This window comes from Carassius carassius, chromosome 48, assembly GCF_963082965.1.
Source record: "Carassius carassius chromosome 48, fCarCar2.1, whole genome shotgun sequence".
Classification (NCBI taxonomy): Eukaryota; Metazoa; Chordata; class Actinopteri; order Cypriniformes; family Cyprinidae; genus Carassius; species Carassius carassius.
Window position 1 is genome coordinate 9,776,690 of NC_081802.1, and position 14,671 is coordinate 9,791,360.

A 14,671-nucleotide genomic window follows, 5' to 3' on the forward strand; every position below is an offset into this window, starting at 1 on the left:
GGAACAAAAGCTTATTGATTGTCTTTCATGATGACCATCATCTCTCTGCTCCTGCTGGCCTCTCTGCTGCCACACCTGACCTTCACTGGTGAGACTCATTATAAAACAGCGTATTATACTAACTGGTATGTACTGAATAAGCTGATTAATAGTTCTCTCTCTCTCTCTCTCTCTCTCTCTCTCTCTCTCTCTCTCTCAGCTCATGTGAATGTGGGTATAGTGAACGGCAAAGAAGCAAAACCCTCTCTTCAGAAGTACTTTAAACATGTCTGTGGTGGATTCCTCATTTCTGATGAGTTTGTCTTGACTGCTGCACATTGCAATTTAGTATGAACTGCAATAATTATAATAATGATGATAATAAATACACTTCTAGAATGATGGCATTGTTCATTATACTAACAATATTTTCTTACACAATAAGGAGGGACTAACAGCTGTGGTTGGTGCACATCACTTAAAAAATGATAAAGGGTCCGTCCGCATTGGAGTGAAGTCCTACCACATTCATCCAGACTTTAACACTCAAACTTTGCTGAATGACACAATTAATTGTGAGATAATAAATGATTCGGCCTTTCTTTTAATGATGATAATGTTACTGCATTATAGTTAGAGAAAGAAGTCGAACAAAACAAGATTGTCAAGAAGATTTCCATACCAACACAAGAGGGAGACATCGAAGCAGATTCTGTCTGCAGTGTTGCCGGCTGGGGAAGACTGGGATTAAAAGGGAAAAAGAGTGATCTTCTCATGGAAGTAGATGTGAAGATCATGAATAACACACAATGCAAAAATAAATGGAAGGACATCTACTCAGCATCACAGATGATATGTGTCTACGGCCATGGAGGAAGCTGTAGTGTATGTAAAAACAATATCAGTTAGAGACCATCCATAGTGAGAAGTATCACTTCAGTCATTGATCTGTGTTTCTTCACAGGGGGATTCAGGAGGTCCATTGGTTTGTGGAGACACTGCAGTCGGTGTCACTTCCTTTGGTGACCCAAAAGCCTGCAACAGTCATAAACGACCTGAAGTTTATACAAAGATTTCAGCATATCTTCCATGGATCCACTCCATAATTGCAAATGTTAAGTGATTTTTGCAATTAAAAAAGGATGAAGTCTTTGTTTGAATGTTTAATAAACTTATCATGTGTGAAGCATCAATATGTGTAAGTGGTCCTTATTATTGCAACCCCATGAAACAGTAGTAAGCTACTGAACAGAATTAAATGAACCAAAATGACTTTTGCCATAATAATACAAAAGCCAAATAAATTCTTGATAATGATAGTTCATGATTATTAGCATGAAAAATAAAGTGAAATGTTCAAATTATCAATGTTCTTCTTCCCACATTGTGGTAACAAGTAGACTATTTGGACACTTTATAACACTTAAAGTGATTCTGGGAGACTAGACTACAATGCTGGCTGTTCTGGTCTGACAACCAGTACGGTTACATATTAGGTATTCGGCTAATCACAATGCACTGGTTAGCTGGCCAATCAGAGCACACCTCACTTTTCAGAACGATGAACTTTGTCAAAATCGACTTGTTTCAGAATGACAGATCATAGAGGAGAAACAATAATGTATGTGACAAATAATGTTTTTTGAACCTTAAACCACATAAACACATTTCATCACACCAAATACACAAAATGTTATTTTTAGCAGCATCATATGAACCCTTTAAAATTCCTTCGGTATTGAAGAAAAATGAAAAGGCACGTTGAATTGCCAGTCGGGGGTATCATGCCAAGAACTATATATATATATATATATATATATGTGTGTGTGTGTGTGTGTGTGTGTGTAAGTTTTCTAATTAAATCAAGAAGCAAGCACAGACACGAGTGTGTTTCTTTTTCATCTTCTTTACTACTCTTCTCTTTCTCCTTTCTTAACTGCCATCCAGTGGTTATACATTGCCTCTGCAGACACAACATTTCCCCTTTTATTTGAAGCATTTTTTTAGGGTACTGTTAGAACATCACAACATAACATTCTTCTCTATTCCAAACATCATAAGTAATACAGAATTACAGAATTACTTTAAGAAACAATTTACCTGTTTATATAAAAACAGTAATATTAAAGACTGTGCTCCTGATGGCTTTGGCTTCAATTAAGAGGGTCAGGGACCTGCAGGCATTTTCAGTTGATGAAGCGTGCCTGGAATTCGGGCCGGCCAGCTCTCACATTATCTTGAGAACCTGGCCTGGATATGTGCCCAAAGTTCCCACCACTCTTTTTAGAGATCAGGTGGTGAACTTGCAAGTGCTGCCCTCAGAGGAGGCAGACCCAGTCCTGGCGCTGCTCTGTCCAGTATTTGCACTCCACATCTACGTAAACAGAACTCAGTGCTTCAGGACCTCAGACCAGCTCTTTGTCTGTCATGGAAGCCAGCAGAAGGGGAAAGGCTGTCCCCAAGCAGAGGTTATCCCACTGGATAGTAGATACTACTGTCCTGACTTATCAGGCTCAATACCTGCCATGCTCCCTAGGGGTGAGAGCTCACTTAACTAGGAGTGTATCCTCCTCCTGGGTGCTGGCGCATGGCGCCTTGCTAACAGACATCTGTAGACCTGTGGTCTGGGTGACACACACATTTGCAAGATTTTATAATCTCCATCTAGAGCCTGTGTTCTCCCAGGGAGTTGCCTCTTCAGTAAAATGACCTGCTCAGTGTCAATCTGCTTGCTGTGCCATTCCACTCCATGGACTGGATGCGTGCGCTATTCCCCTGAGTTCCTCAGTTCAAACCCTGGGTTCCTCCAGCACTGTTGATGTCCAGCACTTGCGTGGATGCCCTATCAGTCAGCCCCTGTGTTGGACTACGTTCTTCCATGTGTTGTGATTCCCCTTTTGGGCAATCCCACGTGTATATTTCCACAGTAAGCCATCTTGCCATCTCTGTCGTTCAAACATTCCACCCTGCTCGCTTGATAATTTAGAGATTCATAGGTATCACCACCATTATTTTAATGCCTGCTCTTGTAAGTCCTCCTATGAGCAGGGAGCCTGCTATCATACGCCCAGCTGGAATATGCTACCCAGTGCAGTCTGTGTCTGGTATAGGCCCTCACTTGTGCTGACCTCATGACAGAGTGCTATCACTTACACAGGTCACTGGGAAGACATTTTGTACGGGACCCCATTTGTCAGTCTCTTTCTGACATAACGTCAAACGTGACGGGCTGAAAGGGAACGTCTAAGTTACATATGTAACCCTCGTTCCATGAAAGAGGGAATGGAGATGTTACGTACATTTGCCACTTCGCTGTTTTGCTGAACGTTTGGGTCACTTGGCTTGGCTCCTCAGTGAAAACTTGAATGTGAATTACTTGCACTGCTCCTTATATACCCACACATCGGGCCATAGCTCACGATGCAATTCCTGCAGATTAAGGTACACTGTGTAGCATTGGCTAGTTTTGTTACCACTTGAAGGAGATTGGTCTCCGGGGCGAGACCCCATTCGTCAGTTTCTTTCGGACGTAACTTTTCTGTTCCCATATGTAACCTACACATTTTTGTATACTTAGTCAAAAGTCCAAGCAGCAACCATAGTTGCCGGTGGGCAAATGACTTGCAAGTACATATCATCGTGAAATTGGCTTCTACTGTGTTAATTAGGCAATAAATCAAGGTTCTTCTTCTTGTGCTCTTTGCTTTCAATAATATCCCTCCTAAAACATAATTTAACACTTTAACTGACATCTCTACTGTATAGTAGACCTTAATTTGATAGGGAATAAATCTGTCAAAAGGAGGAGATGACAGAACAATCTTTCCACAGCTCTACTGCCCCACTTCTGTGTCTGCTTTTGCCATGGGTGGGGGGTTCCAGTTTTCAAGTGACAGCAGCAGTTTGCCAACTTCAGTCAGTCACACTAAAGGAAAAATGGAAAGATAAAGAGCTAACTCATGGGATTAATTGCTGTAGATTATCTTTTAATCCCTTTTATGACATAATATCTTGTAATGGGCAAATACTGAGGCTCCTTTATCCAGTTTGGATGTGTTTCATTCTAATTGGTCAAGAACCCTAATTCTTTTTATGACTAGTAGCTTATGATTCTATTGTAATGCTAAAATGCAGACTCTTAATGAGTTTACATTTACATTATTACATGAAATCACCTACTACAGTGAGCCACTGAATAATATGGGCCTAAAAAAAGCATAATTCCCTTTCAGGTGTAGTGGACAGCACATTCCAGGGCCCAGTTTATGGCGGGGCCCCTCTCTGACCACCAGGGCCGTGCACAGACATGTTGAGGGGCAATGGCTCAAACCAAAAAAGAGGGCGCAAGAAGGTGGGTGCTTGTTAATACAAATTATCCAGTTGTTACAAATATACAATTAAAAAGAAGATAGCACACTCTGTAATAATTTCAGACTTTATTATAAATGTTTTGATAAGAGTGGGCTCTCCCTCACTCTCAGACCATGTATTTTGGAACCATGCATAATTTCTGCCAGACTGTGAAAAGGAGAAACACATTGGGGAAATGTAAGGCACCACGGCCGTAGCCAGGGTTCGAAAATTAGTGTGGTCTGGGTGGGAATTGTGCTATAATAACCCCACTCATTATATACACTAAACACTTTAAAAGAGACAGATATGTAGATGTTTGTGAATGATGTTTTCTCTGTTTTTTAGGACTGAGCATTGTTAAATGATATCACATTGCACCATTACTTTAGGTTAGGGGTATATCATTTTAGCGCTTGTTTAATTCAGCAATACTTACCAATACAATAGGCCTATTACTGTTATATTTTTTATAAATAACCATTGCTATGCAGATAATAATTTTGTCTAGGGCTCTTATGAATGTTGTTGGTTTTTACTGGTAATTTTACTACAATATGAAATAGCATAGACGGAACATTCTTGTTCTACAGATCTCTGCACTAGTGTTATATGCTACTTTTTTGATAGTGTTATTAACATATCTTACAGATAATATCATGAAGTTTTTTTTTTTTTTTTGCATTTGCTTAACGAATGTGGTATCTGACAGGATATCTGACAGCAATAGCATGTCTGTGGGCTCTTTTGATTACTATCAGTTTAAGTTCTGGCAGTGTTGCCAGATATTGCTATGAAAACTAATAAAAATAAATATATAAAAAGATATTTCCTGTTTTCACTAATGGCTAACAAACTCTCTGTTTAGTCTGTTTTTAGGAAGGCTACAACTCTGGTGTTCAACATATTGTTTCAGAGATGCAAACAATTAAATAATGAAATTTAAACTTCATTTGGTTGCTTTTATGTTGTTAATGTTATCTTTAAGAAAATAAATATGACTGTCTGTAAAAGGACATTTTTAATTAGTTTATAATTTTATCACATGGGTTTGAAACAGATTTAGTCAGATGGTCATTTTACACACAGTGGTGCATCTTACCCACTAACTCAACTTGGGTCAACTTACCCCAAACCCCGGGCAAACTGAGCTATATAAAGCTAATACATATATAAAGCCACATTTCTAGAACCCTTTGTTATTCTGATAATTTAAAATGATAGGATCTTTTAAAATAAAAAATAAAATAAAAATGATACTTCATTTGGATAGGATAGACACTTTCTTTGTACTTCTGCGTCATTTTCCCCTATCTTGAGGACCACATTAGTAAAAAAGTGGCTAATCTTACCCCTCTATCCCCTATAATTATTAGACATTTAATTTAATAGTTTACAGCATAAATCTATATTATATACTAATAAACAACTAACTTAGAACATTTATACTATATTATTAACTATTTATAGGCCTACTATTAATATGGTTTTAAAAAAATATGACGTGTTATAGATTACTTGTATCAAGACAGGTGATTATAATAGGAAATATACTTAAGTACAAGAATTAAAGTGTGACAAACTGCTAAGTATACTATATTATGATTTACATGCTGGCTTGCTGGATCTTTGTATTCATGTTTGCAATGTTGAACTGCCTTTAGCAACCTCCCTGCGCTCTCTCTCTCTCTCTCTCTCTCTGTGTCATTTATTTATTTTGATCTACAAAGTGTGCAACAATAGCAAATTTGGTGTTATCTATATTAGATATATTAGGTTGGTAAGATGGGCACCTCAGCTGATGAGGGCAAAGGGGCAAAAAAGTTAGCTACATTTTGATTGGATCTCGGTGGACTAACATAAGCAAACTGTCCAACGCCATCAGATAAAAATGCAAGGACAACTGCAAGATACAGTACCTCTTAGAGGGCAAGAAGAATACCTTTGGTACAAAGCCCAGGAAGGACAGGACTTCCTATTGGTCATAATGCAGTTTCAGCCCTTCACCCACCAACAGACTGATTCCTCAGGTTTTGAACTGTGACCGCCATAAAAATTCTGTAGGACTTCTGGACATAGTAGCAGTGGATAAAACAAAGAGGGATCAAAGAGTTTCATCCAAATCCATTCATAAATATGTTCTCAAACTTTAAACTGATGCACACTATGACACACATCTTATACTTATTCAGAGAAATGAGTAATGCAGTGACAGCGACATTCAGTGTAAGATCTTACACAAACTCAGCTGTTAATGGAACAAAATATGTTTTTATGACAGTTTAATCTTTTCCCATCATGTTTGGATTTAATGTGTTCGTAATATTGCCAAATGTATTATGGTTTTGGTTTGGTAATTGAGAAATACACTGGCAAAACTTTAGTGACACTTTTCTGAATGTGTGTTTAGACTATGCAAATAAGTTCCACAGGAGGAAAGATGGGTAGGCCACATCATGTTCAAAGCTTGGGAATGGAGAACTGCCAGACTGCAATCTCCTCCTCATTGGAAAGGGATAAAGGCACGTTCCCAAAGGAAACTCTTAGTTCTGATTCTTGCCAGGAAAAATACACTAACAGAGCAATTTCTGAGTCTCCGGCCTGCAAGGGTGAGACGATCAACCTCAGTTCTGAGTCTCTAATACATCCAGGAGACACTAACAGATCAACCTCTGGTCTGAGTTCAGTGAAGGAAAGGACTGCAACAGATCACCAACATTCTGAGCCTCGGGCTCGTGAAGGAAGAGGCAATAACAGATACCATGACATAAGTTTTTAGCTTTGAGGCAGCAACAGATATGACCAAGTTCTGAGCCTCCAGTCTGCAAGGAAAGAGATAATCTTTGTTCAGACTTCATTCAGAGTCTTTGTCCAGTGAGGCAACAACAATCCTGGAGAGACAAAGCGGATCGACCAATTTCTTAGCACGCAAATATGTTTATGAACATTTATAAAACTATTTGTACTTTCACTGCTTAAGTGAGGTAAAGTTCAACAAAAAATGAAAATTGTGTCCGTGTCATCTTCAAGTTGCAAACCTATACGTTTCTTTCTTCTGTTGAGCGCAAATATGATACTGCAGTTTGCTGAATGTTGGTAAACAAACAATTAAATGCATAATTTTCTTTCAGATATACATTTTTATTATACAGATGTAATATTTTCTTAATTCTATTTATTTTTATGTATTTATTTTCAATACCCTGTTGGGGCAAATTAATTGCTAAACTTTATTCTGCTCTATGTTCTACCACTTTAAGACTAATGGATTTTTAGTGTTTTCAATTTTAAGAAATTATAAGAAAGATGCAGCCTTTTTTTTGGGGGGGGGGGGGGGGGGTTGTTGCATCAAATGTTTTTTTTTTACTTTTATGCATGATAAATTTGTTTATGAATAAAGATTGATCTATTGATAGCAGTTATTTTAAGTTAGATGCCAAATGCTCTCCTCCTATTCAAATTTGACACTAAAGGGGTGAACATATTTGCTCATCGGCAATTATAGTTTATACACGTTCAAATAAGATTAAAAAAAAAAAAAAACCTGGAGAAAATAGGTGCAGAACATATTCACATATTAGCATGTCTATGCATGAAACCAGAAACATTTGGGTGGCATTCATATCCAGTTGTTACAAATATACAATTAAAAAGAAGATAGCTCACTCTGTAATAATTTCAGACTTTATTATAAATGTTTTGATAAGAGTGGGCTCTCCCTCACTCTCAGACCATGTATTTTGGAACCATGCATAATTTCTGCCAGACTGTGAAAAGGAGAAACACATTGGGGAAATGGAAGGCACCACGGCCGTAGCCAGGGTTCGAAAATTAGTGTGGTCTGGGTGGGAATTGTGCTATAATAACCCCACTCATTATATACACTAAACACTTTAAAAGAGACAGATATGTAGATGTTTGTGAATGATGTTTTCTCTGTTTTTTAGGACTGAGCATTGTTAAATGATATCACATTGCACCATTACTTTAGGTTAGGGGTATATCATTTTAGCGCTTGTTTAATTCAGCAATACTTACCAATACAATAGGCCTATTACTGTTATATTTTTTATAAATAACCATTGCTATGCAGATAATAATTTTGTCTAGGGCTCTTATGAATGTTGTTGGTTTTTACTGGTAATTTTACTACAATATGAAATAGCATAGACGGAACATTCTTGTTCTACAGATCTCTGCACTAGTGTTATATGCTACTTTTTTGATAGTGTTATTAACATATCTTACAGATAATATCATGAAGTTTTTTTTTTTTTTTTGCATTTGCTTAACGAATGTGGTATCTGACAGGATATCTGACAGCAATAGCATGTCTGTGGGCTCTTTTGATTACTATCAGTTTAAGTTCTGGCAGTGTTGCCAGATATTGCTATGAAAACTAATAAAAATAAATATATAAAAAGATATTTCCTGTTTTCACTAATGGCTAACAAACTCTCTGTTTAGTCTGTTTTTAGGAAGGCTACAACTCTGGTGTTCAACATATTGTTTCAGAGATGCAAACAATTAAATAATGAAATTTAAACTTCATTTGGTTGCTTTTATGTTGTTAATGTTATCTTTAAGAAAATAAATATGACTGTCTGTAAAAGGACATTTTTAATTAGTTTATAATTTTATCACATGGGTTTGAAACAGATTTAGTCAGATGGTCATTTTACACACAGTGGTGCATCTTACCCACTAACTCAACTTGGGTCAACTTACCCCAAACCCCGGGCAAACTGAGCTATATAAAGCTAATACATATATAAAGCCACATTTCTAGAACCCTTTGTTATTCTGATAATTTAAAATGATAGGATCTTTTAAAATAAAAAATAAAATAAAAATGATACTTCATTTGGATAGGATAGACACTTTCTTTGTACTTCTGCGTCATTTTCCCCTATCTTGAGGACCACATTAGTAAAAAAGTGGCTAATCTTACCCCTCTATCCCCTATAATTATTAGACATTTAATTTAATAGTTTACAGCATAAATCTATATTATATACTAATAAACAACTAACTTAGAACATTTATACTATATTATTAACTATTTATAGGCCTACTATTAATATGGTTTTAAAAAAATATGACGTGTTATAGATTACTTGTATCAAGACAGGTGATTATAATAGGAAATATACTTAAGTACAAGAATTAAAGTGTGACAAACTGCTAAGTATACTATATTATGATTTACATGCTGGCTTGCTGGATCTTTGTATTCATGTTTGCAATGTTGAACTGCCTTTAGCAACCTCCCTGCGCTCTCTCTCTCTCTCTCTCTCTGTGTCATTTATTTATTTTGATCTACAAAGTGTGCAACAATAGCAAATTTGGTGTTATCTATATTAGATATATTAGGTTGGTAAGATGGGCACCTCAGCTGATGAGGGCAAAGGGGCAAAAAAGTTAGCTACATTTTGATTGGATCTCGGTGGACTAACATAAGCAAACTGTCCAACGCCATCAGATAAAAATGCAAGGACAACTGCAAGATACAGTACCTCTTAGAGGGCAAGAAGAATACCTTTGGTACAAAGCCCAGGAAGGACAGGACTTCCTATTGGTCATAATGCAGTTTCAGCCCTTCACCCACCAACAGACTGATTCCTCAGGTTTTGAACTGTGACCGCCATAAAAATTCTGTAGGACTTCTGGACATAGTAGCAGTGGATAAAACAAAGAGGGATCAAAGAGTTTCATCCAAATCCATTCATAAATATGTTCTCAAACTTTAAACTGATGCACACTATGACACACATCTTATACTTATTCAGAGAAATGAGTAATGCAGTGACAGCGACATTTAGTGTAAGATCTTACACAAACTCAGCTGTTAATGGAACAAAATATGTTTTTATGACAGTTTAATCTTTTCCCATCATGTTTGGATTTAATGTGTTCGTAATATTGCCAAATGTATTATGGTTTTGGTTTGGTAATTGAGAAATACACTGGCAAAACTTTAGTGACACTTTTCTGAATGTGTGTTTAGACTATGCAAATAAGTTCCACAGGAGGAAAGATGGGTAGGCCACATCATGTTCAAAGCTTGGGAATGGAGAACTGCCAGACTGCAATCTCCTCCTCATTGGAAAGGGATAAAGGCACGTTCCCAAAGGAAACTCTTAGTTCTGATTCTTGCCAGGAAAAATACACTAACAGAGCAATTTCTGAGTCTCCGGCCTGCAAGGGTGAGACGATCAACCTCAGTTCTGAGTCTCTAATACATCCAGGAGACACTAACAGATCAACCTCTGGTCTGAGTTCAGTGAAGGAAAGGACTGCAACAGATCACCAACATTCTGAGCCTCGGGCTCGTGAAGGAAGAGGCAATAACAGATACCATGACATAAGTTTTTAGCTTTGAGGCAGCAACAGATATGACCAAGTTCTGAGCCTCCAGTCTGCAAGGAAAGAGATAATCTTTGTTCAGACTTCATTCAGAGTCTTTGTCCAGTGAGGCAACAACAATCCTGGAGAGACAAAGCGGATCGACCAATTTCTTAGCACGCAAATATGTTTATGAACATTTATAAAACTATTTGTACTTTCACTGCTTAAGTGAGGTAAAGTTCAACAAAAAATGAAAATTGTGTCCGTGTCATCTTCAAGTTGCAAACCTATACGTTTCTTTCTTCTGTTGAGCGCAAATATGATACTGCAGTTTGCTGAATGTTGGTAAACAAACAATTAAATGCATAATTTTCTTTCAGATATACATTTTTATTATACAGATGTAATATTTTCTTAATTCTATTTATTTTTATGTATTTATTTTCAATACCCTGTTGGGGCAAATTAATTGCTAAACTTTATTCTGCTCTATGTTCTACCACTTTAAGACTAATGGATTTTTAGTGTTTTCAATTTTAAGAAATTATAAGAAAGATGCAGCCTTTTTTTTGGGGGGGGGGGGGGGGGGGGGTTGTTGCATCAAATGTTTTTTTTTTTACTTTTATGCATGATAAATTTGTTTATGAATAAAGATTGATCTATTGATAGCAGTTATTTTAAGTTAGATGCCAAATGCTCTCCTCCTATTCAAATTTGACACTAAAGGGGTGAACATATTTGCTCATCGGCAATTATAGTTTATACACGTTCAAATAAGATTAAAAAAAAAAAAAAACCTGGAGAAAATAGGTGCAGAACATATTCACATATTAGCATGTCTATGCATGAAACCAGAAACATTTGGGCACAAATCGGTTAAAAACATGCTAAGTTAAAAAACTTTTTTTTCTGAAAAACAATGTTATTCTTCTTTGAAAATACGCTTTCCAGAATGTTGGTCTTTGTTTTGGTCTGTGTAACAGGCCTAAGAAGACCTGACGAAGTACATTCAAATAGATGTAAAGATGTAGTCAACTAATGTGAATTCTAACATTTGCACAATGTTTAAACTCACATTTCCTCACCGCTCCCAACCCCTTTGTATGATTGTGAGCCTATGCTTTTCAAGACTAAAAGCTAATAAGACTAGAAAAATGAAGCAGTTTTCTGGGGAAATTTTAATGATTGGTTGTCGTTGTATTCAGCCCTTCAAAATTATCAACCAACAGCCCACCACAGACTGCTTGTAATGCAAATATTACGTCAGAGCCGGGGCTCAGGGCTCAGGGCTCAGGGCTCAGGGCCAGATCCCACAGAATGATAGGTCAACTGCTCATCTATCGATCTACGATATCTGGTCCTATTCTGAGAAATGGAATGCCATTTTTCAATTGCAAAACTATTATATTGAAGGAATAGCACGGAAAGTGGTGATTTCTGTGAACGAGTGTATGGGTACATGTGCGAGCACTGAGGGGAGAGCATGAGAAAGATTTAGCTTTTTATAAAAGGTAATCTCATAAAAAAAATGGAATTTGTCATTTATATCCTGTTTGACATATTTATTTTGCTGAGATATGCTGCAAAAGTCTTTGAAATAACAAATAAAATAATACAAAAAAATCTAAAATTTTAGAAAGCTGTACAGTATAACTTTTTATAATATGAACTGATTAAGTTTACTTATTGCTCACTGTCTATTTGTCATCATGACTCCATGACATAAGAAGTAGGAGAGAAAAATCTGTCCTCATCAGAATGAACAACCTGCATCAAAACAGATATTGGCCTTTTAGGAAAGACTTTGCTTTTGTAGGTTACAAACTGCAGATTTATGAACTGTAAATTATTAAAGAACAAAAATTGCATGCATATATGCATGCTTAAATTTTTATCATCTTGATTATCTTTTCAATGAAGGTAGGACCAGAAGTATTAACAGGAACAATATCTTTTCATCAATGTGTTGCTCATTTTGCAAGAAAAACACGATCTATCTGTTGGCGAAACCCCATTGTCTCCGCCCACCTTCAAACTATATTTATACAGTGTTTTGCCAGAGAGAGCTAACTGTTTGTGTTCATGATGACCATCATCTTTCTGCTCCTGCTGGCCTCTCTGTTCCCACACCTGAGCCTCACTGGTGAGACTCATTATAAAACAGCATTAATTATGAATGGTATGTTTTTGATAAGATGACGTAAAGTTATATCTCTCTCTCTCAGCTCATGTGAATGTGGGTATAGTGAACGGCAGGGAAGCAAAACCCCACTCCAGACCTTACATGGTTTCTATTCAATGGAATGGGACACATATCTGTAGTGGATTCCTCATTTCTGATGAGGCTGTCTTGACTGCTGCACATTGCTGGAACAGGTGAGGGGTTTTTGTCTAGTTACAATCATTTTGACTGGCATGGTAACTGCAGTGCATTGTATGATAAAACTGAGCATCTTAACTTTCTCTTTCAACAGAAATCAGACTCTGACGGTTGTGGTTGGTGCTCATGACTTAAGGGAAAGTAAGAATTCAGATCATATTGGAGTGAAGTGCTACATCCAACATCCAAGCTATAATGTTCATTTTCATTTCAATGACATCATGCTTTTGAAGGTAACAACCTGTGATACATTTAGTTGTTCTCAACTTCACAAATTGCAGTATAATCAACTGCAGTTCAGGCTTATAAAAGATAATTAAATTAAATACGTTTGTTAATAATGGTTGTTTTTGAATTACAGTTACAGGAAAAAGTCAAAATTAACAACTATGTTAAATGGATTCCATTACCAAAGAATGAAGAAGATGTTGATGCAAACACTCTCTGTAGTGTTGCGGGCTGGGGACAACTGAAGACTGAAGGCCCAATGAGTGATCGTCTAATGGAGGCAAATGTGCATATAATGAATAGAAGTGAATGTCACGAGAGGTGGGGAAGGACGTTCTCAGAAAAACAGATGATGTGCACATATGGCCATGGTGGATCCTGCCGTGTACGTACTAAAGATGATTCACACACTTCTTACATGAATTTATGAACTGAGTTTCAACTGATACAATGTATGTCATTGACTATTTCTCTTTTATCTTAACAGTTTGATTCTGGGGGTCCTTTGGTTTGTAATGACACAGCAATTGGTGTCACAGCTTTTGGAGATAACTTACACTGCAATTCACCTGAGAAACCTAATGTTTATATTAAGATTTCACCATATATTCCATGGATTAAACGCACATTTAGAAATGTGAAGTGAGTTAAGTTCTTGAATTTTTCTGCATGACCTCTTTCAATAAAATTATCACTTGGCAATCATAAAACATGAAGTGTCTTCATTATCACACACACACAATATTTGATGGGGGGGGGGGGGGGTTGTCAGTGTCATTGATTGGATGAATGCAGCACACGATCAGTTTATTTAACAGTATTGTTCATCCTCATATTGCATATTGCTGCTATCAAGTTTCACCTTAAAGGAAAATGCCACTGTTTTTCCATATTCTACTATGTTCTTCCCTGAACTTAGATGAGTTGATACTTACCTCTCCCATCTCAGAGTGTGCACTCGATCGCTGTAGAAGCAGCACCACTATGCTAGAGTTTAACTTTTTACCATTTATTTAATTAGAATCCAAACAGGGATTAATTTAGAAGTCACCAAACACTTCAATGTTTTCCCTATTTAAAGAACGTTACATGAGTAATTACATGAGTAAGTATGGTGACACAAAATAAAACGTGGTGGTTATTCAGGAGTGATGATATTACGGCACTGAGGTCAAAGTGCTGCAAAGTGCTCTTTTGCTATACATTATTCTCATAATTTTTAATTCGCTTAGAAAATCGCCACATTTTATTTTATGTCACCATACTTACTCATGTAACTGTATTTAAATAGGGAAGTGTTTGGTAGCCTCTAAATTCATCCCTGTTTGGATCCTATGGAAAGAATGATGCTAAGAATGGTGCCACGCACTACAGCGATTGAGTGCA

At 36.9% G+C, this 14,671-nt stretch overlaps 1 protein-coding gene across 1 annotated transcript; it reads left to right on the forward strand.

The window, feature by feature from the left end:
• LOC132131062 (mast cell protease 1A-like) lies at positions 1–13,995 on the forward strand. Its single transcript, XM_059542984.1, has 5 exons — positions 1–88; positions 12,903–13,053; positions 13,152–13,290; positions 13,419–13,670; positions 13,773–13,995. The coding sequence occupies exons 1-5, from the start codon at positions 28–30 to the stop codon at positions 13,929–13,931; spliced, it is 762 nt and encodes a 253-aa protein (XP_059398967.1). The 5' UTR covers positions 1–27; the 3' UTR covers positions 13,932–13,995.
• Positions 13,996–14,671: the final 676 nt, after the last annotated feature.

Bases quoted from the DNA above. Each gene is read 5' to 3' on its own strand.
- LOC132131062 (XM_059542984.1), top strand. From the start codon at position 28: ATGATGACCATCATCTCTCTGCTCCTGCTGGCCTCTCTGCTGCCACAC. The intron at 89-12,902 runs GTGAGACTCATT...TCTCTCTCTCAG, and splicing joins GCCACACCTGACCTTCACTG to CTCATGTGAATGTGGGTATA. The intron at 13,054-13,151 runs GTGAGGGGTTTT...CTCTTTCAACAG, and splicing joins GCTGCACATTGCTGGAACAG to AAATCAGACTCTGACGGTTG.